The sequence below is a fragment of the Daphnia pulicaria genome, chromosome 11 (assembly GCF_021234035.1).
Source record: "Daphnia pulicaria isolate SC F1-1A chromosome 11, SC_F0-13Bv2, whole genome shotgun sequence".
NCBI classification, from domain to species: Eukaryota; Metazoa; Arthropoda; class Branchiopoda; order Diplostraca; family Daphniidae; genus Daphnia; species Daphnia pulicaria.
The window spans coordinates 2688773-2709875 of record NC_060923.1 but is presented as its reverse complement, the minus strand read 5'-3'; the positions used below and the strand labels follow the sequence as shown (position 1 = coordinate 2709875).

Here is a 21103-nt window from a genome sequence, read left to right as displayed (position 1 = left end):
CAATTCGTTTCCAAAGCGAATTACAATAATCGACACCAGATGTCGCCAAACTTGTTTTCAAAAATTTCTACTCGATGGCGCCATGTCCAATGTAAATAGTACAATCTCGTGCACGCGCGCCAAATCCCATCATTTCCGTTAAAATCAGCGATGGAGAAACGTGTTGAAATTGGCGACGATGGTGCCCGAAAATGTAATTCATCCCACGAGAACTTGGGTATCATGAAATTGAACGATCACAAAGCTGGGATGCAAGGATTGGATACAGCTAAAATTAATCAAATCATTGAAGAGGCTTCCAAAGGTTCTCAATTTTATCAGCACAAGCAGAAAAATCAAGAAAGAATTGATGCCAAGATTGCTAATTTGAAGGCAGCTTGTGCCAAATTGACTGAAGAGCAGAAGAAAATGGCCAGAGCCAAAGTATAACTTTTCAAGTTTAATGTCAAGTAGATTGTTAACTGTTTTTGTTGAGTGCAGATGGACAGTCTGGCTCAAAAACTTGAACAGACCAGGGATTTGTCTCGCACAATGGTGCATGTGGACATGGATGCTTTCTATGCTGCTGTTGAAATGAGAGATTGCCCAGAATTGAAGTATTGTTAACCATTTCAAAACATTAAGCCGTATCGAAATCATTTTGTACATTAAAGGACTAAACCCATGGCAGTTGGCTCTTCGTCCATGCTGACTACATCCAATTATCTGGCCAGAAGATTTGGCGTCAGAGCAGCCATGCCTGGATTCATAGTATGATTTCTTCTTAAAGTTTGTTTGATCAATCATTTCAACAAGTCTTTCTTAAACGCAGGCCAAAAAATTATGCCCTGAGCTGGTGATTGTCCCCACCAATTTCCCAAAGTACACGGAAGTGAGTCGTCAAGTGCAAAAAGTGTTTGCTGATTACGACCCCGAGTTTAGCGCCGCTTCGCTGGACGAAGCTTATTTGGACCTGACGGACTTTCTCTGCGCTCGTAAAGAGTCTGGTGCCGAGATGACGGCCTCGGAAGCTGTTGAGGAGATGAGGGCCAAGATCTTGGAATCGACCCAATTAACGGCCAGCGCTGGCATCGCACCCAACGGTCCATTGAGTTGTGCGGCCCCTTGAATCCAATTGCTAATGATAAACCCTTGATTTTTTATCTGCAGGAATGCTGGCCAAAGTGTGCTCGGACAAGAACAAGCCCAACGGCCAATTCATTTTGGAGAACAGCAAAGAGGCGGTCGACGAGTTCATCAAGGACTTGCCCATCCGCAAGATCAGCGGCATTGGCAACGTGACGGAGCAGCTCTTGGGCTCGTTGGGCATCTCCACGTGTCGAGATTTGTGGAATCATCGGGAATTGCTTTACCTTTTGTTCAGCGAGTCCAGTTACGACTATTTCCTGCGGGTCGCTCTGGGAATCGGTTCCGGTAGTGGTGGCGTGAGTTTCCTCAAAACATTCACAGTCAAAATATCAATTTCATTTATTTGTGTAATGATTTAATTGTGTGGCAGGGCGATGGATCTGAAAGGGAACGTAAATCGGTGAGCTGCGAGACGACGTTCCGGTCGACCAGCGACCGTAATGAATTGTGCGACATTATCCGTCAATTGAGCGCCGATTTGGCCCAAGACCTGGAACGTCACGGTTTGCTGGGTCGATCAGTGACGTTGAAATACAAGACGGACAAGTTTGACGTGAAGACGCGGATCACGCAGTTGACGGGCTACACGGGAGATGGCGGTGTGATGGCCAAGGCGGCCACCAGTTTGCTGCCGTCCGGGTTGAACTTGCGACTGTTGGGCGTTCGCATGTCGCAGTTGACGCCGTCGTCGTCGTCAGCTGGAACCGGAAATGACAAGCCTTGCCGGAAGCAGCGCACTCTGAGCGAACTACTGGCCGTCGAGTGTCCGGCCAGGAAGAAGAGGAAATTGGAGGAGGACGGACAAGTGCTGTCCTCCTCCTCCTCTTCGGAACCGGATCCGACTCTGGCGTCTCTCTTATTCACCTGTCCCGTTTGCCACTCGTGGCGGACGCCAGACGGTGAAGTCGCCCTCAACAGCCACATCGACGAATGTTTGAATCAACAAGTTCTCTACCCTCCAGCTGAGACAACAACACCAGCACTCGCAACAACCACTTCTTTGGTGTTGCCCAGCTCATCTTCTTCTTCCACTTCTCACCAGACGAAACTCGATCGATACATAATCCGCCGTAGTAAATGATTCCCCCTTTTAGTCTTCCATTCCCAATCCACTTTTATAGAGTTTTAATAATTGATAGTAGATGAATTCATTGGATGAGGGTGGGTGGGTGGGTAGATTGATGGTTGCCGCTACGAGTCGCTGTCGTCGCGGCTCTTATCGATTCGCCGAGATGTTAATGATGATGGCCCTTTTCAATAATGTAGTACAACCGTCTGCTACCACTGTCGACTCTCTCTCCCCCCCAATCGGAAATCCAAATGTCAACAGCGCAACCAACCAAGTTCTTTCGCGTGTTCCCCGCACTCCTCCATTTAGACTGAAAAGGGAGGGTGGGTGTATATATCCAACCGTTTCCATAGCGACACTTTCGAGTTCACATCAAACGGAGAGATAGAGAAGAACCCCCATCACGCAGCTTCTTCTTCTTCTTCCAACTTTTGTCAAAGTCCGTCAATAATCAATAAGACACGGGTCGATTCCATCGGCCATTAGATTTTCATCCATCCCTTTTTATTTCATTTAATCTCAAATCTAAATCTTTCAAATATAAATGCGGTGGAGGGAGGGTCAGGTGGGGACCCTGGACTGGGTAGATGATATAAATATCCGGTAGGGAGGGAAGGAAGGGAGGGGAGAGAGAGCATTGTCGTGTTCGTGTACTTTGCAGCGTCGACTACGTAATGACGCGCGACGAAGCGAGGATTTGAATAATGTAATGGAGCAGGAACAGGAGGAGGATGGAGAAGGGAGCCGAGTTTTGGTTGTCATGGCGATTGCATCCAATCCTAACAAAAGAATCGATTTCCCCTTCCGGGCGGGTGAATTGAATTTTTCTTCTTCTTCTTTTTCCCCAATCAGTTTTCTTGATTTGATTTGATTCATTTTTCTTATTTTTTCAGATCTTTTCTTTTAAAGAAGAAGAAGAATAAGACGGACACTGTGGCACGCGTTATTGAGCTGCTGCCGAGTCGATAATGACACACATGTCAGTCACGTCTCTCATCCGACAAAATGCAGTGTAGAAGTAATAGTAGTAGGAGATCGGTGGCCTCCTCATCTTTTGATGTGTCTGTCTCTTTCCCCTCCGCCAATTGACGGATGATTGAGATATTTCCCCCATCAGCTGGAACGAAGGGAATAAGTGGGCCATCACTTAATTGCCCGCTGAGTTGCAATTCTTTTGTGTCTGTCTCTGTGTCTGTGTGCGTGTGTGTCATCCGACGACGTTCCGTTTGATGTTGCGGCTCTCCACGGCAGCATCCAGCGGGAATGGGAGAAGGCAGAAAAGTTGATCTGACACACCACCGCCAATTCCCCAATGAATTCGTCCTGGAGAAGAAGGAAGAAGAAGGAAGGAAGGAAGAAAAATCTGTGCCCAGCGAAATTCGTTTCCATCCATCAAGTCTCTAATTGAGTTGCTCCCCCCGTATTTTCCCCGTGTGCACACGACTTGTAATTCAATTATCTTTTTGATTCATTTTCACAGGCTGACCAAAAAAAGAAAAGGAAATAAAAGAAATCTGGGCGAATGTGAAACGGATGCAATCAAAGGCCCAACGGCAGTTTCCGGAATAGTCCCGCAGCAGCAAAAACTCCTTTTCTTCTTCTTCTTCTTCTTTTTGAGTAGAAAAAAGAAAAAGAAAATTGCTGACTCGGCTATAGGATACGACCCTCTCGTGAGATGAGAAAAAGGAGCCCAGTCAGCTCCTGTGGCGACGTTCGCTTGTCAACAGACTCCTCCTCTCCTGGCCGATCGATACTCTTAGGAGGAGAGGATAGGAGAGGCGACGACGGCGACGCCACTGGCAGACTCTGGCGCACACTTTCGCCACACTCACCGAATATCCAATCATAAACATGTCGGGACACGAAACTTTTTTTTATTCTGGAAAACCCCCCCGGTAAATAGATCATCGCCAATTTCATTAGATTTTCTTCTTCCCATTTTAATTGCCAATTTCATTCGACCAGGGACCCGGACCAATGAAATTACCAACGACCCCGACAGGTAAACTTCGTTTTCACACCTTTGTCGATGAGATGAGATTTCCCCGTTTTAAAAGCTCCTCCTACTTTTTGTTTTAGATTTCTTTTGAGTTTTTCGGGAATCCTCGTGACTTTTGGCCACGAGGTCCATCGCGCGGTATCCCGGCCCGGAAAATCTTGTGACGTCCAGTCGTCGGTGTCGGTTTGCAATGGCCACAGGTTAGTTGGGCGGACGAGTTTTCTCTCTCTCTGATTTCCCGTTGAATAGACGGGCGACTTGAAAAGAGAAGGGGAGGGTGTCGAGTGGTCCGGCGGGAGTTGCTCATTTGAACTAGCCGTCGCCCCCCTTACTACTCCTACTACTCCTTGGAACATTGTGCTCAGTCTAAACGTAGAGTACAGTTGTTGTTATGTTTACACTTGAGACGCACGCACAACACGGTAAGTACTCTTGTTCATTTCGCCCTTGTTGTTGTTGTTGCTGTTGCTCCTATTAATAACTGCACACCCAACTTTCTCTCAAGAGGGGGAAAGGGCGGAGTTGTTTTTCATTTCCCCATTTTTTTTTTTTTTTTCTCGATGGGCCGCCGCTAACGTTGCCGGAAGAGTCAGACGAGTTCATCGTCGTGACTGGTGTAGTAGCCGGAAAGGTTTTTTTTTTTTTAGGATTTTGACATATGGAAAGGGGAAAAAGTCAAATCCGGCACTAGACTTTTTTCTTCTTTTTTCTTTCGGTTGGGGTTTTTATGAGCGGTTGTAATCCATCCATCCGTTGGGAGGAGGGCTGAAAAATCCAGATTGCACAGCCACGCTGGAAGAAATAAAAATAAAAAAGATCTTCTTCTTCTTCTTCTTCCTCCGCAACAACATGGATCGTACCGAGCGGGATAATAACAACGTCAGCTGATGATGTGCCCCCCTTTTTTAAAAATAAGAAGAAAAAGATCCGGATCGATCCTCCTCCTCCTCCTCCGCCCTTTTATATGTATTATACCACCCAGCAGTGCCAGGCAGCCACGGCTTTTATTATAGAAAGTCTTTTGCCCATCCGCCCTAGAAAATAAGAAAAAGAAAAACTTTATCCAGTTGGATGCGGATGCACATCTTATTCGTCAGTTCCTCCTCCTCCTCCTTCTTTTATACCTCCTCCTTGCTCCTTGCTCCTTGCTCCAGAGCTCAGCCGCCATGTAGTTTGAGAGATGGAGGAGATTTTTCATCCGGAAGAGAAGATCTACCCCCCCATTCCCCCTGCTGCTACCACCACCATCAGTGCAACTACTACTTCCCCTCCTCCTCCTCCGCCATCATCAAAAACTTGCCCTTCCTCTCTCGTCCTGAATAATAATCGATTTTTCCTACACTGACATTTTCTGGAAATGAATTCCCGTTACATTTCTTTTCCCTCCTGATTATTAGACGGATGTTGTGTACTACCCTGGAAAAAAGTTGTTTTTTTTCTGTCTCTAATTGGCCATTTGGTGGTGTACCAGTCGATCCTAATCGTCTTTTTCTTCTTCTCCTCGTTAAGGATTTCCACGTTTGTCCTTTTTATTTTTCTTCTTCTTCTTTTTTTTTGGAACGTGTCCAGTTTTTATTTATTTTTTGTTCAAGAGGGGGGGGGGGGGATGGAATGGAGTGGATGAATCCGGCTTTATCAGTCCGTCTCGTGATTTCCCTCGACTTCATTAAATTTCTGGTCGAAAATGAGCAAAGTTGATTGGCCGTTCCCCCTCCCTCCAGCTCCTATTTTCCATATATAGCTCAAGCATCAGGATGGGATGGGGGGGGGGCAGCTTGTTATCGTCATCACGTCGCACACAAAGTCCCTCCTTCTTCTCATTCAGAGAAACTGCGCACCAGCAGGATCGATCCTGATTTTTCTTCTTTTTCTTCTTTTCCTTAGATGACCGTCAGGGGAAATGTTAAGGGTCTTTTCTCTTCTTCTTCTTCTTCATTTTCCTCTGGTGAAATTCGATTTGGGATTGGCTCCCAATGATTTCTCTTCCTTGTTGGAAATGTCCAGTTAGTCCAGTCGGGTTGCCATGGAAACTGGCCAGCACAGACTTCTCTCTCGTGTCTGTCAGATTGGCTACGCGTGAAATTGGATGTTGTTGTTGTTGTTGTTGGAGCAGCAGTAGCAGCCTACAGGAGCCCAGGCCGCCGCCACCACCGTTACAATCGATATCCATCCATCCATTTACCCTTCCTCTTTTATTCTACAGAGTGAGGGAACGTGTTCCTCTCCCCTTCCTTTTTCTTTCACGGGGGAATGGCCGGGAGAGAGAGAAAAGTTGGGAAGGATCAACAACTCGACGTTAGTCCATCCATCCATCCATCCATCCAGCGGCTCCCTGTGTGTTTGTGTATGTTTGTGGGCGGATTTTCTTTGGGGTTTGTTTTTTCTTCTTCTTCTTTTCAGGCGAGGGTTGTCACGTGCATTAACCAAATCCACAAAAAAGAACAACAGGGTGTCCCGAACCTGTTGGACTCACGGCTACAAATTTTTCTAGGGGGGAGGGAAATTCATCAAAAAAGTTTCAAAAAAATTTGATTCGAAAAGTTCAAATTTTTTGGGGGGAGGTTTTTTCTTTGTTTTGCGGTGACTTTTGGTTATCTCATCCGTAACGTATCGGAATCGAGTCTCATCCGCCGGATGACTCCACCTTCTCCACTACTACTACTACTACTACTACTACCCCTTCCTCCCCCCTTCCACTTCTCTATCCACTTTGGGACACTGAAACTGAAAACCTTTTCGACGTTTGTGTTTTTTTCTTTTTTTAATTTTTATTTCCTACGGTGGTTGGGGGGAGTTGGGTGTGTAATTCAATATTGACGGGGTGTGTGTGTGTGTGTGTGTGTGTGGGGCGTAGGTGTAGCGGGTAGGGAAATCAGCAGACCTGCCTGGATGTTTTTGTTATTTTCCACGGGGGGGAGTAGAGTAGAGAGGAGGGAGGGAGGGAGGTGGATGACGGCGGATCTCGTGTCACTCACCAGTTGAAACAGAAAATGAAAAATGAAAAATAAAAATAAAAAACAGGTTGAATTCGACACTCGAAAAACTGACCGCCGTGTGATTCCGCCCAAATTTTTCATTTAGAACAACAACAACAAAAATGAAATTTCCTGATGCTGGGCCTTTTCCCCCCTCCAGAAAAATTAGAAAAAAACGAGAAAAAGAAAGAAAAACAATTTTTTTTGTCCTATTCTGATGAGAAAAAGAGAAAATGTGTGTCGTGAAATGTTGACACACGCCGGGCGATGGGTGAGAGATGGCGCGCGGCCGAAATGGAGGGAGGAGGAACAAATAAGAGCCCAGTCCCTCCAAACAACACCTTTTCCCATCTCTCTTTTCTAAACAAACAAGACACACGGAATAACTGTCCATATCTCTCTTTCTCTCCTCTTCTTTTAGAAAAGAAAAGAAAAAAGTTCACCTGCTGTTTGATGGCGTCGGGTCGTTAAAACTGATGCCATCATTTAGACATGACGACCGAATTCATTCTTAAAACCTCTATTCTGTTATTTCCCATTTTCATCTTTTTGGTTACCAAAGAGATTCTCTGAATAATTTCAACGTCAATCGAATTACCAGGTATATCAACTTGAATGAAATTTAAAAAAAAAAGTTTGAAAAAGTTTGAAATTTGTTTGTTGGTTCTTGGGTGGTCGGTCGGTGGGTCGTTTCCTCGGCGCGAAAAAAAAATGTGACGTCACTGTCGGGCGGATGTTTGCGGTCCGTCCGTTTCCCCTCCCCCCCCCCTTTTCCTTTATTTCTTTTCTTTCTTACGGGATTTTGACGTGACATAAGAAACAAGGGGAAGAGAGAAAGTGTCTGAATAAAATGCGTTGCATTAAAAAAAAGGAGAATTGCCTTTGCGCGTGACTTTGTGTGTAAATCGAAAAAAGGGGGAAAGAAACAAACAAGAAAATGTGCGCCGGTTAAAATTTTCTTCTTTTTTTGAGTTTTTGTGAGTTTGATTCCCGTCCCGTTGTTTTTAGAGGCGAACGTGTCGCTGCATTTCAAATTTCAAAGGGGAAGGAAGAGAAGGAGGAAACGACTTATTTTTTTAAAGAAAAAGAAAAAGAATAGAAATGATATAAAAGTTGAAGGATGTTTTCTAGCAGTCGAGTCGATGGATCGATTGATAAGAGTCGAAAAAGTCAATAATCCAATGGGCCGCGCCACTATGTCTTGTTCCACGTCTATTCTCTTTTTTGATTCTCTTCTCTCTGTTTTGTGTGTAGTTGGATTGCGAACAAATAACAGTATTAGCCTTTACTCGTGTCTCTTCTCTCTCTGCTCTCTGCCTTGATGTGTGCACAGGGCGATAAGATCTTCTTCTCTTCTTTTCTCTTCTTTTGTCTGCTGCTGTTTGCTCAAAGTAAAAGAAGAAAAGGAGAAATGACGGTAGAGGCTACGATCTTTCGCCCTTTGACAATCTTCTCCTTCAAACATTTCGGAGCAAATAGAAACGACAAGAAATGCGCCAGACAGACAAACGGAGAGAGAGTTGACATTGGTCGGATCAGGAGTCTGAGAGTTGTTTGAATGTTGGCGGGCGAATCGACAGCAGCGCCACCACCGCAGCTTCCTCTCTTCTCTAGGAAATAGAAAAAAAAAGGACGGACGTGGGTTATACTACGTAGACGACGGGCCAGGCCGGGCCGGGGGGGGGGGGAGTACTAGTGTAGAGTCGAATCGCAGTCGAGTCGCGAGTTTTTAGTCGCCCACCCGCCACCGACGCACACGGACACGTTTTCTTCTTCTCTCGGCTCTTCCCAACAACAACAGTTTCAACAACTTCTTCTTCTGCATTTGTATTTGCTCGCCCGCGTTACTACACCCAACACTTTCTGGTTGTCGTCCCGGCTCCAAAGTGTCGAGTCATTAGAAAAAAACAAAAAGAAAAAAGAAGAATTTGCGGGCTCGTCATGTTTTCACTTCGGTGACCGTCAGCGTGAGCGTGAACGTGAACGTGACTTTTTGGGGCTTTCATTCCCCACCACCAGCCGACCGACAACCGACGAATCAAAAAGTGTTGCCGTGTGTGGCGTGTGTGGTGTGTTAAAGTGTTGGTGGTGTTGTTGGTGTATTGTTTTGTTTTGTTTTCTTCCCAAATTCCCCAAATGGCGGCGACAATCAACCGAATCACGTGATTTCCCTCACTGGGTCCCCCCCAACCCCACCCCTCTTTACCCAAGTCGAAAAATCGTCCGACTGTCGTCGTCGTCGTCGTGTTATCTCGACGGCCTCTACTCTCGGCTGCTGCTGATAGGGAAACCAACTTTATCCTCTTGTCTCTCTACTTTGGCCGTTTTGTCTCTTTTTTCTTTCCCGTTTTTTTTTCATTTCGATTCTCTGCTCGCCGCCGACGGACACGACACGCGACGCGTGAGAAAAGAAACAAAGAAAATTGTGTCGTCTTTTTCGGTTCGGTTCGGCCACCGTTTAGTGTCTGTCGTCTGTTGGCCATCCGTTACGCCTTCAACCCAATTTGATCCCTTCGTCATCTTATAGAAAAAAAGAACTGACTAAAGATGGAGATGCTCAATTCATTGAATATTTTAGCCGGAAAGATCTCACCGCAGAATCACGACGGAGAGACGACTACATCCGCAAACAGTTCCGCCGATCACTCACCATCATCCGCAAGGTAAAAAATTAAATTTTCCAACATTTTTTGGGGGGTTTCAACTTTGATTTTGATTTAACTTTGGGTGTTTGAGTCCCCCCCTCCACTTTTGTTTGACTTGGTTATCGCCAAACAAACACAGACGCACACAAAAAGGCCCAGTCAGCTGATTGTTGATAATCTCGAAAGATAACAACAACTCACACACAAAAACGGCCGACTCAAAGTAAAAAAAAAAAAAGAAAATCAATTCGTTTGGACGTTTGGGAAAAGTTTGGAAACGTTCGGCACAGCTGATCGGTCCCACCACCAACACTACCGTCATTTGTTTTTCTATTTGAATACATTAGCGATCGATATTAGCAGTTGGAGCCAATTTCCGGTTTTGGCTATCGATAGAATAGAAGAGAAAGAAAGAAAAAGAATCAAGAGGAATGCGTTTTAATTGAAATTAAAATTTTTTTCAATTCGAAAAATAAAATCAAAATGAAAACAAAAAAAGGGAAAATTTTTGGTGGGTGGTGTAATTGGATTCGAGGAGATATCTGATGTCGGGACGGATATGCTAGATAGTATGACACCCAAAAGACCAACGAATCAGTTGGCCCACAGCATGTATCACCCCACCACCCCCTTTCTCCTTCTCCTTTGATTTCTCCTCCTTCTCATTTTGTGCATATTAAACAACCGGGGTCCGTACTGGATTTCTTCTTCTCCTTACCAAATTGAAAAAAAAAAAGATGAAATCAAAAAATGGAAAATGATTTCTTTCCACGTTCGGAACTTGTTGAGCAACCGAGGGGGGGGGGGAATTTTCGGCGCCTTGAATCAACAAACTAAGAAAAGACAAAAAAGAAGAAAAAAGTAAAAAGAAGAGGAAGCAACAAACACGACAATTTGGAACGCAGTGCACACACACACGAGTTATAAACAATTCCTCTTCTTCTCTCACTCTGCGAGAGAAGAAGAGAACCGGTGCAATGTGCACCAGGGAGGGAGCGGCCGGCCCAGTCCGGTCCTCCCCTTTTTTTTTTTTTGTCTAAACATAAACTGAGAGAGGGGGTTGCGGGAAATCCAATTTTATTTTTAAACTTTGTTCAGGTGATGTTTTTAATGTTATTCTTGTTTCTCTCCTGCGACCCGACAGGATGAACGGGCGTGTAGCCGATCAGCCGGATCCCGACGCCATCAAAATGTTTGTGGGCCAAATTCCGCGCTCGATGGACGAAAATGATTTGCGCAAAATGTTTGAAGATTACGGACAAGTTCATCAGGTCAACGTCCTCCGCGACAAAATCTCCGGCCAGAGCAAAGGTAAAAAAGTGACGGCCCATTTCATTCCATTTGGTCCGTTTTGTCCGTTTTTCTTTTTCTTCCATCTCCGGTGAGGGGGGGGGGGACAGTTAGTCCCGCGTGACGACGTTAATCATCGTCATCATCACACGCCGGTAGAGCTCCAGCCGGGCAGACTTGGTTGGGGGGAGAAGAAACTTTCATGTTCTCCCTCCTCTCCCCCACCACCAAACTCGTTGCCCAATTCGATTGACGCCCGTGTCGGACGTGATTCGAATCCCAACATCCTCTCCTCTTCCCAGTTAGTCCGGCTGCAGGATATGGACAAGGGAGGGTTAACAAAAACAGATCGGTCCGGTCGAGTCCAGTTCTTCTTCTTTCTATATCCCGGCCAGCAGCAGCAGCAGTAGCAAGTACCTGCCCAGTTTCAAACAAAAAATGCGGGACGGAAGGAGTTCAAGACGGAAGAGGAAAAAAAGAAAAAGGAGATGCCAAAAATATAGAAAAGAAGAAGAAAGAAGAAGAGAGAGAATGTGTGTATACGTATACTCTGGATGGAATGGATGGATGGATGGATGGATGGAATGGGCAGGCAGCCAAAGAAACAAAAAGGGCCAGCCAGTCAGCTAGCGTTCTCCTCAAACCCCCTACCCACCCAACGTCTTTGGCTATGAGCTATTTCGGTATTTTGTCGAGTAGTTGCGCCGATTGCCCAAGTCTCTCCTACGTGTGAGTAAAGATCCTGGCCGAGACTGGAACACCCATCCCATCCTCTCTTTTTCAGGACGGGTGGGTGAGGGTGGGTGAGGGTGGTGGGTTGTGGACCCTTTGGCACTAATAGCCTCCGTCAGACGCCAGTCGAAAACATTAAAGAACAAGAAAAAATGTGGAACCTCGGCCAAAAAACTCTTCTCCTCTTTTCTCTTTTCTCTCCTAGTCGCTCCCGTTCGCATCCACTTCCGCATTGGGGAATTGCTCGCATCCCCAGACTTATCTCTCCCCCTCCCTCCCTATCCTCTTCTTTTTCTCTCCGGGATTTTTTCTTTTCCTTTTATTTTTATTTTTTCGCGGGAACGTGAGTGGGGGAGGGGGGGGGGGAGACCAGCAGCTTTTCATTTCCGGTGTGTGGAGATATTTATTCATTTCTGCGCCTTTTGTTGTTTCTTGTTTGTTTTTTTTCGGGAGGAATTTCGAATTTCCCGCGCGTGTCAAGTTCAAATTTCCCAAGCGGCCAAGTACAACACGTCGAGTAGAAAAAGAGAAAAAAGAGAAAAGGAGAAAGAAATCAAATTGGCTGGGCCCTGCCGGGCCAGTAACAAGTCGGCAGACGTGACGTGACTCGACTCCTGCTGCCAATCCCTGGTGGCCATTTTCCCCTTGGCCACCACCACACGTTATTGCATCAAACCTAATCAGAATAATAGACGAGGCAAGAATAATTCAACGGCAACAGCAGCTCCTCTTCTATTTGGATCATCTTCATCGTCCAATGGGAAAATGTCAGGATCGGTACGAGTCGGCCCGATCAAAATGGACAAGATGAACCAGTCGCCATGACGACGACGAAGATGACGCTCCATTTGAAAGATGTAATGGGACCCGTCCACTTTGAGCGAGTTGGGAGGGAAATTTTCGTTTCATCATCACCTTGACAACGGCCAATCTCCGTCACCGTCACCGTCCGTCACTTTTCATCACGCCAGATGAAAATCGCTGGGCAAAGACGACGACGACGGGCGTATCGATTCTTTTCTCTCCCGCGTCCCTTTTGCCCGTCATTTGGACGGGGCTGGCCCTGCAAATGTGTCGCCGATGACACAATCCGTCGCTACTCCGCTCAGCCCACCACTCTCCCCTGGAAAAAAGCGGAAGTTGTCTCTCCTCCTCCACCCCAATCTTTTCATATAAAAAAAAGGACGGACCAAAAGTAGGGGAAGGGAGAGAGAGGCTGGGGGCTGTTTGCGGACCAGCGGATCTTATCGATCCATCGAGAGAGGCAACCGGGACTACCTCCTCCTTCTCCTCTCAACAGCTGTGAGAGGTTGTGGGAGAGTGTCGAGGCTCTTTGTCTCCCTCGCAATCGATTCGAATCAATCCGCTTCCCCTCCCCATTCCACCTCGTGTGCATTTTTTCCCCTACAAACCGCGCGTCCTTACACGACGTCGACGACGACCATTATCGCCCCGGCGCAACTCGGTGGCGGCATATTTTTCGTTTCCCCCCATTTTTTGATTCTTTTTTATAGGATCCCCCGAGGCGTATTGAGCGCTTTTCATTTTTCTTCTTGTTTTCTTCTTGTTTTTATGATTGAGTCCCAGCGCGATTGTGTTAAAGAGCGGGGCAAATATTAAATTTGAATCTTTTTTTTTTGTGGTTTTCCCCTTTTTGATTTCGGCAGGTTGCTGTTTCGTCACGTTCTACAAGCGCAAAGACGCCCTGCAGGCACAAAATGACATGCACAACATCAAAACGTTGAGTGGGGTGAGAATCTGATTTGGCCTTTTCTATTTTTCTATTTTTCCTTCTTCGATTTCCCAACTCGGAGCAAATGGGACAGGAATTCGAATGGGGAATAAGACAAACAACAACGGGAAGAGGACGAGGACTTGATGAAGTAGCGCAATTTGCCTAATGAACCGCGTCGTCAAGTTCACCGCCCGTCTCAACTTCGCCCAGCAGGACGGACGCCAACTTTTTCTCTTCTTCTTCACGGGACGGGACGGGACGTGACGGGGAAGAAAAATAAGAAAATAGAAAAAGGAATCGAAATTAGCTCGTCTCTTTTGTCTCCCGTCCGGAATTCCGGAATTTCTCTCTCCCAATCCCAATCCCGAGGGACTCGCAACGAGCAGCAGACGATCAAGACGAATCGTTTGTGATTGCCAGGAGGAGGAGGAGGAGAACCTGTCCCCTCCCTCCTCGTTAGTGGGAGGAGTTTTGGATCGGCCGCATCCGGCACAGGTGTCGATCCTCTTTTTTTTTTTTAATAAAAAAGGGAAAGATGCAAATGACCTTAAATTAGACGAATTAAAAAGAGACGAAAAAGTTTGTCTCTCGTTATCTAATCGGCGCCATCTTTCTTCTCCTATTTCCAAAGTCATTTGGAGTAAATCGATTTCGGGCTGGGTAATGGCCGCCGACAAGCTGAGGGCCAAGCGAGAGGAGACATTTTATTGATTTATTTTGATCGCATGAAAAGAGGAAAAAGAGAGAGGGGAAAAAATCATAAATATGAAGTGACTTTGGCTCCTATCATGTGGGAGGGATAGTAAGAGTGCGCCAGCAGCTCTACATGTAAGAGTCTAGGAGTCTAGGAGACAATCATGATTTATGAGAGCCAATGGCAAAGCCCTGGCCTTCCCCCGCTCTTTTCGAATATGAAACTCATTTTTCTTTCTTATTCTTTCGTTGTTTTTATTAACTTTGTTGGGCTGATTTATATCTATTTGACGTTGGGTGAAATGATTATTTAGATGCACCATCCGATCCAGATGAAGCCGGCCGACAGCGAGAATCGCAACGGTACGACCCACATCATTTACATTTGTCCTGGTATACGACCGAGAGAGAATAATTGAATTTCATTTTCTTTTCTTCTTTCATTTGAATGGGCAGAGCGCAAACTGTTTGTGGGAATGTTGTCGAAGAAAATCAGCGAGAACGACGTGCGGATCATGTTCAGCGCTTACGGATCCATCGAGGAGTGCACCGTCCTCCGCGACAACAACAACATCAGCCGAGGTTTTTCTTTCTTTTCTCTTCTTCTTTTTCTTCTTCTTTCCTCCTTTTTCTTTTGATTATTTATTTCTTTTTGATTGTTTTTTATTTGACTTAATCCCCTTGTTCCGGCTACTGTTTTTTCCCCCCGTTTGATTCCAATCAACGTCGAATTAATCCGTACTACACGCAGCGACATCTAACGGCCGTTTCTCGTACTAACTAACAATAATAACCCCCCAAAACTAAAATCTAAAATAACTCTAAAACAAGCGATGCTGTTGTTCTTTTTCTCTGCCTTTTCTACTCTTTCTACTCTGTTTGTTGTTGCTCTCGTTGTTTGTTGTTGTCGACCACACACACACACACACGAACGATGGCAGAGTAAAAAATCAGAGCTCTTAGAAAGGCGCGCGCACACACGTCGACTGTTTTGGCGTCGTCGTTGTCTGATGATGGCGCGGCCCTTTAATTGAATTGAATTGTTTTTGTTTCTGGTCGGTGATTGGTGTCTCGTTTCCTAGGATGTGCTTTTGTGACGTTCACGTCGCGTCAGTCCGCCGTCACTGCCATCAAGACCGTGCATCACTCACAAACGATGGAGGTGTGTAAGTGTCCTCCCAACCACCACCCAGCCACCCCTAACCAACCACCAAGCTACCTTATACCCGTCTTGTCACCTCATCCGCACTAACCTCGTCGATTCTCTTCCATCCCCCCGACAGAAGAAAACAAACGTTTCAATGTCTCGTTTTCCTCACGAATGTGTCCCATTTTCATCCTTTTTCTATTTGTTTCTCTTTGTTTCTTTGATGTTTAAACAGGGATGCTCGTCGCCGATGGTCGTCAAGTTTGCCGACACTCAGAAGGAAAAGGACCAGAAACGGGTCCACCACGTGGGTAGCTCCACCAATCTCTGGGGTGGAATCGGCATCAACAATTTACCTCCGCAATACCTGACGGTAACATCCCCAATTCACAAATGACTTTTTGAAATTTTCTTGTTAATCTTTTATTAATTTTTTGAAATGGACTATTAGGGACTGCCGTCGAACGGAGGCGCAAGTCTGTCGCAGTTGAGCGGACTCAACGCGCTGGGCGTCCAGCAACTGTTGGCAGCCTCGTCGCAAAATTCGCTGGCCAACACTCAAGGTAAAAAAAAAAACAAGGAAGCAGCAGGACCAGGCAAAGATCAATATTTCTATTCTAATTCTATTGACGTCGTTTCTTTCTCTACATAATGATTTTTCTTTTCCGTTTGTTTGTTTGTTTGTTGTTTCTTCGTTCGCTGAACGCCAAAACTTTTGTTTTTTTTGTTGTTGTTGTTGATTTTTGGCAGCCGCTCTACAAAGTCTGGCCAACTTACAGAGTCAGGCCGGACTGGGAATGAGCGGAAATGGAAGTCCAGGCTCGGCAGTCAACGACCTCAATTCAAGTCTGGCCGCCCTGGCCAATTTCAACAGTCAAAACATTTTCGGATCATTAGGTAAAACCAAATGAGGACGACGCCATTTCAATTTGGAAATTTGGAAATTTAACAAATTTGTAACAAATTTGAATTTGGCGCCGTTGCAGATATCAACGCGATGAACATGCAGAACCTGGCCGCCTTGGCCGCCATCGCCAGCAACGGAAATGGAATCCAATCGCTCGGTTCAGGTGAGTCGGCCCAACCGGAATTTTCTCTCACCTTTTTTTGGATTCGTTGATTGAATGTCGTTTTGCCGAGGGCGTGTCAATTGATTCCGACTATTTCGATTGCACCGGTGCATGTCCTTTCTTGATTTCCTTCCCCTCGTTGGATTTTCTATTTAAAAAACAAAGAAAAAGACAATTTTAGCTGAAATTTTTGGGCCAAAATTGTCTGAATATTTGATGCATTTTAGGGTTCAAATTGGATTGGAAATTGTTTTTCTGATTTCGTTGTTGTTTGATTTATTTTTTGATCTCTTTCTCGTATTTTGCAATTTGGCTCTTCTATATTTGGGTGTGTGGTGTGCTATGCTGTGGTGGTGCCTGCCCATTTCTACCCCCTGCTCCTCCGGGTCCGTATTTCTCTCACCCACCCAAACCTCTCCCTTTTTTCATCAACCCCCCAACCCAAAATGACGTTGTAATACGCAACAGCTTTCACGCACGGAGACGTCATTGTACCCGTGACCTCAGCTGGCCATTGGGCTCCAGTTGTCGGTAAGTAAAAAACAAAAAACCAACAAAAACGAAATTTTATTTTCTCGACGAGACCAAACCTTTCAAATTCGTTGTAGCTACCAAATGTGTGTGCAACAACCTACCCAAACACGAATGGGGAATGGCATTTTTCATATTGAATTTCTCGTCTCTCTGAATTGTAACGGAATGATCCAATCTTCTTCTTCTTCTTCTGCACGTTTCTATTCGCTTTGATGACCCTTTTTTTCTTAAATTTTATTTTGGCTTTTTGTTTGTTTTTTTATCGATTTGTTTGTGCCGGAACACACAGACACGAAACACACAACAAAAACACTTGAGAGAAATGATCAACTCAAATTGCCCCCTCAATTATTTTTTTAAATTTTTTCATAATTTTTTCGGCTATTTCTTTTTGGTTTTCTTGATTTTCTTTCATTTTAATGGAATGCCTTTTCTTATTATGCCCGTCTTGATGACAAGTGACGGAAACAACACGGTGATCCATTCGTAGATCAAATGGGGGGCAGAAAGGGGTTGATGTTTTTGTTGTTCAATGTCGCATGTTTTGATGGTTTGATTGGACTTTGAATGGGATTTAAACTGGGAGATTGACAAAAAATAAAAGAAAAAAATAAACTCCCAAATCCCTCCCCCCAAACCGCCCGGCTTGCAAAAACAACCGACTCATCTGACACCCAAATTGATAGGAGGATCGGCCAGCAATTCGCTGGGCCATCAACTGGTGGCCGCTGGCCCCACTGCGACAGCTGCCGCCACACAACCGTCCCATTCCAACAGCCAACAACAGCAGCAGCACCACCAACACCACCAGAGTTTAGTCAACAATCGCGGGACAGCTGGAACAGCAGCAGCCACGGCGACGTCGGCCGGAATCAACGGATTGGGGACGTCGGCAGCCGCTGCGGCCGCCGCCGCCGCCAATCTCGAAGCCCTGGCCAACGCCTACACGGCCGGCATCCAGCAGTTCACTACAGGTGCCGCCCAGCCCTTCTCCAAACAAAACCCCCAATTCCGCAATTCCGCAAAATGAGATGATCATTTCTCCAATGTGGAAAAAAAGCGCCAAAATTTGAAAAAAGAAAAATAATTTCATAAGGAAAAGATTACCGTTACACACGAAACAACAACATAAAAATCATCCGGCACTCTTCGTCACTTTGCTTTTTTCACCTGTTTTTTCTTTTTCTTCCGGCATTCCATCTTCCTTTTTGTTTCAAAAATTGATTGGGTTGTTTGTTTGTTTTTTAGCTTTTCCCAATTTCACTAGCGGCCAGGTGGGGATGAATGGCGCCAACGGCGGGAGTGTCAGTCCCCTGGGTGGCAGCGGCAGCGTGACGGGTAGCGGATTGCGCCAGCAGGAAGGGCCGGAAGGATCCAACCTGTTCATCTACCACCTGCCACAAGAGTTTGGCGACACGGACCTCTGTCAAGCCTTTTCGCCCTTCGGCAACATCCTATCAGCCAAAGTCTTTATCGACAAGCAGACCAATTTGTCAAAGTGTTTCGGTATTTCCATTCAACTTGACCTGACATTATTCCAATTTAAATTTCGAATTATATTTCTCTTATTTTAGGTTTCGTGTCGTACGACAACCCGATGAGCTCCCAGGCGGCCATCCAAGCCATGAACGGCTTTCAGATCGGCACCAAACGGCTCAAAGTCCAGCTGAAACGTTCCAAAGACGCCTCGAAACCTTATTAAAAAAGAAACAGAAAAAACTAAACTCCCGGGGGGAGAAATAAATATTTTGAAATTCAAAAAAAAAAAGAAGAAAAAAACTTAAAAAAAAAAAAAATTTTTGTTGATGTCACTGAACGCAACAAGCCACCGCCCCATTACAAAAAAAGAAAGAAACGTACAATTTTCAAATGACTGGACAAACACGCCTTGCCCCTTCCCCCTTTCTTGGTAGTAAGTTGGGAATTTTACATTTTTTGTTTTTCATTTTATTTTTAAAATAATAATTATTATTCAATTTGAAATGCGACCAAATAACCTAGTCACATTTATGGAAAAAAAGTGCAAAGCCTATAAACATATCATGTGATTGGTTCTTCTTATTTCTTTATTTCACAAATAGAGGAAACAAATTGATTGAGACCTTTTTTAATTCTTCTCGATTCATTTTTCCCGCTCAAATTCAAATGATTGAAAATTCATTTTCTAGTCTATCTCAGGGTTTTGTCGTTGACTACATGTTTTAGCTGTAACGTTTTGTCTCTCGTATCGAATGTTGTTTTTTATTTGATTTTCTCTTCTTCTTCTAGGTTTCCTTGTGTCCGTGTGTCCGTGTGTGCACCACAACCAACCAACCAACCAACCACAAATTAAAAAAAAAAAAAAAAAACAATTTCAAACCTCCTCTCGTTTTCACGTTGTTTGTCAAACCTTTTTTTCTTTCTTTCTTTCATTCATTGTGTATCTGGTACACTCCCCGCGTGTCTCGTACGTGTCTTTTTCTCGTCCCCCATATAGACACAACAATTGTTTGGCGTCTCTGTCGTCGGAGAAGCGGACGAATATTTCATCCGCTTCTTTTCTTTTATTTGTTTCTTTTTCATTTACACGTGTCTTGTTCTTCTTTGATTGTTATGTTGAATCATAGTATATACCAAATTATTGTAGAGAGATTACAAAAGAAAGCTATTTCATGTTTGCCTCCCTTTCAAAAAGAAAAGAAGAACAGCTAGGCCAGATGCCAAAATGTCGTTTGTTTGTTTCTTCATTTTTATTTTTAGTTTTTCCATTTTTTGGATTATGTTTGATTATGTTCCGTGTCCCATTTGTTTGTGTGTCTCTTTATTGTTTTAGTTTTTCGATGTTGATTCGACATGGATGTAGTGATCAGCTAGTCTCACACACACACCCCACACACACACACACACACGTATAGGTTATATATATATATTAATTTCCTAATTTTTAAAAGTGACATCAATTGATTTAATTCGAAAATACGAACGTGTATACCTCCCCCATCACCCACCATCGACTCTTCATTTCTGTTCGAACCGTTCGACAACAACAACAACAACACGCAAGACGTTGGAACAAGGTGTGGCGCCGTGACACCTTCATGTGCCTTTTTGTTTGTTTTTTCCTTTTTGATCGAAATTTCCTCGGCAGTGACGCACAGACGCACGCCCTAGTCATGCAACAAGAACACACACACGTCCGACGGCCAATTTACCACAAGTATCAAATTATCCCAAATGTCAGTGTGACGTGCAGATTTTTCGCAAGGACCGGCAAACATTTTTGGCAACCAGGTGGACGTTTTCCCCCCAAAAAGGACTTAACAAGCACCTAAACAAAAACTTATACTATATATAATTGTGTTTTTCTTCTTTCTTGAAAACAAAAATGTCCGATTGTCTTTTGTTCAAGTTCCAAGTGAAAATTTTTGTTGTGTTGCAAAAAGTGATGTGACGGAGTTGTTTGCTGTTGTTGTTGTTGTTGTCTGGTGGGCACGTGAGATCTCGTCGTTTCATATTTTTCTTCACACCCCATTTCCCCCCGTTTACCTTCGTTTGAGAAAAAAAAACATCTACGGTTGGCGATTTAGAAGCGTCAGACATTTTTCGATACTTAAAGAAAAACTAAAACAATTATGTTGCAAGTTGGACGCCAGCAAGAGAAATTCGCCCGTCTCTATTTTTTGAAAGAAACACACACACAAACTCGTGACCTAATGAGCACTTGTTGATGGTAGTCATGTTTGTAGTATTCATTTTTCAGTTCTAATTAGACAAGTTCCTGCGAGAGAGAGAAGAAGAAGAGAAATTTGAATTTCGGGTGGGATCGACGATGCCAAATTTTATTTTTGTTTTATTTGTACGACTTTTTTTTTTCATTTTTTCACGTTTGCACCGCAAATTTAGATAAAAATTTGATGTTACAAATTGCGATTTTTTTTTTTGAAATATTTGGTGGAATACTTTAAACGTGTTTCAGCATGTCGCAGAGCGATTTCATTTGCCCGTTTTTTATGATGATTTCCCCCCTCCCGAATGATGGCAGCCAAGTGAAACAGTTAATACAATATTTTAAATTAGCGTCTTTAAAATGAATGTCGATTTCAATTA

General features: G+C 44.5%; 2 protein-coding genes across 7 annotated transcripts; both read left to right on the top strand.

The window, feature by feature from the left end:
* The first annotated feature begins 122 nt into the window (after positions 1–122).
* Positions 123–4381, top strand: LOC124315224 (DNA polymerase kappa-like). The gene is made up of 9 exons (XM_046780751.1): positions 123–423; positions 481–596; positions 654–750; positions 812–1082; positions 1150–1424; positions 1499–3009; positions 3091–4092; positions 4163–4199; positions 4289–4381. The coding sequence occupies exons 1-6, from the start codon at positions 151–153 to the stop codon at positions 2207–2209; spliced, it is 1743 nt and encodes a 580-aa protein (XP_046636707.1). The 5' UTR covers positions 123–150; the 3' UTR covers positions 2210–3009; positions 3091–4092; positions 4163–4199; positions 4289–4381.
* On the top strand, positions 4277–21073 carry LOC124315207 (CUGBP Elav-like family member 1). Of its 6 annotated transcripts, none has more exons than XM_046780720.1 (16): positions 4277–4396; positions 9750–9834; positions 10961–11127; positions 13506–13588; positions 14581–14629; positions 14723–14848; positions 15349–15428; positions 15649–15786; positions 15865–15976; positions 16164–16310; positions 16400–16483; positions 16952–17014; positions 17704–17991; positions 18266–18523; positions 18592–18929; positions 19286–21073. In XM_046780720.1, exons 1-15 carry the CDS (start codon positions 4387–4389, stop codon positions 18717–18719), a joined length of 1818 nt encoding a protein of 605 aa, XP_046636676.1. In that variant the 5' UTR covers positions 4277–4386; the 3' UTR covers positions 18720–18929; positions 19286–21073. The 6 variants fall into 6 exon arrangements, with proteins under 6 accessions (XP_046636676.1, XP_046636674.1, XP_046636675.1 ...); XM_046780718.1 differs by lacking the exon at positions 4277–4396 and adding an exon at positions 4403–4618; XM_046780719.1 differs by lacking the exons at positions 4277–4396; positions 19286–21073 and having other exon boundaries at positions 8829–9834; positions 18592–19116.
* The last annotated feature ends 30 nt before the right edge of the window (positions 21074–21103 follow it).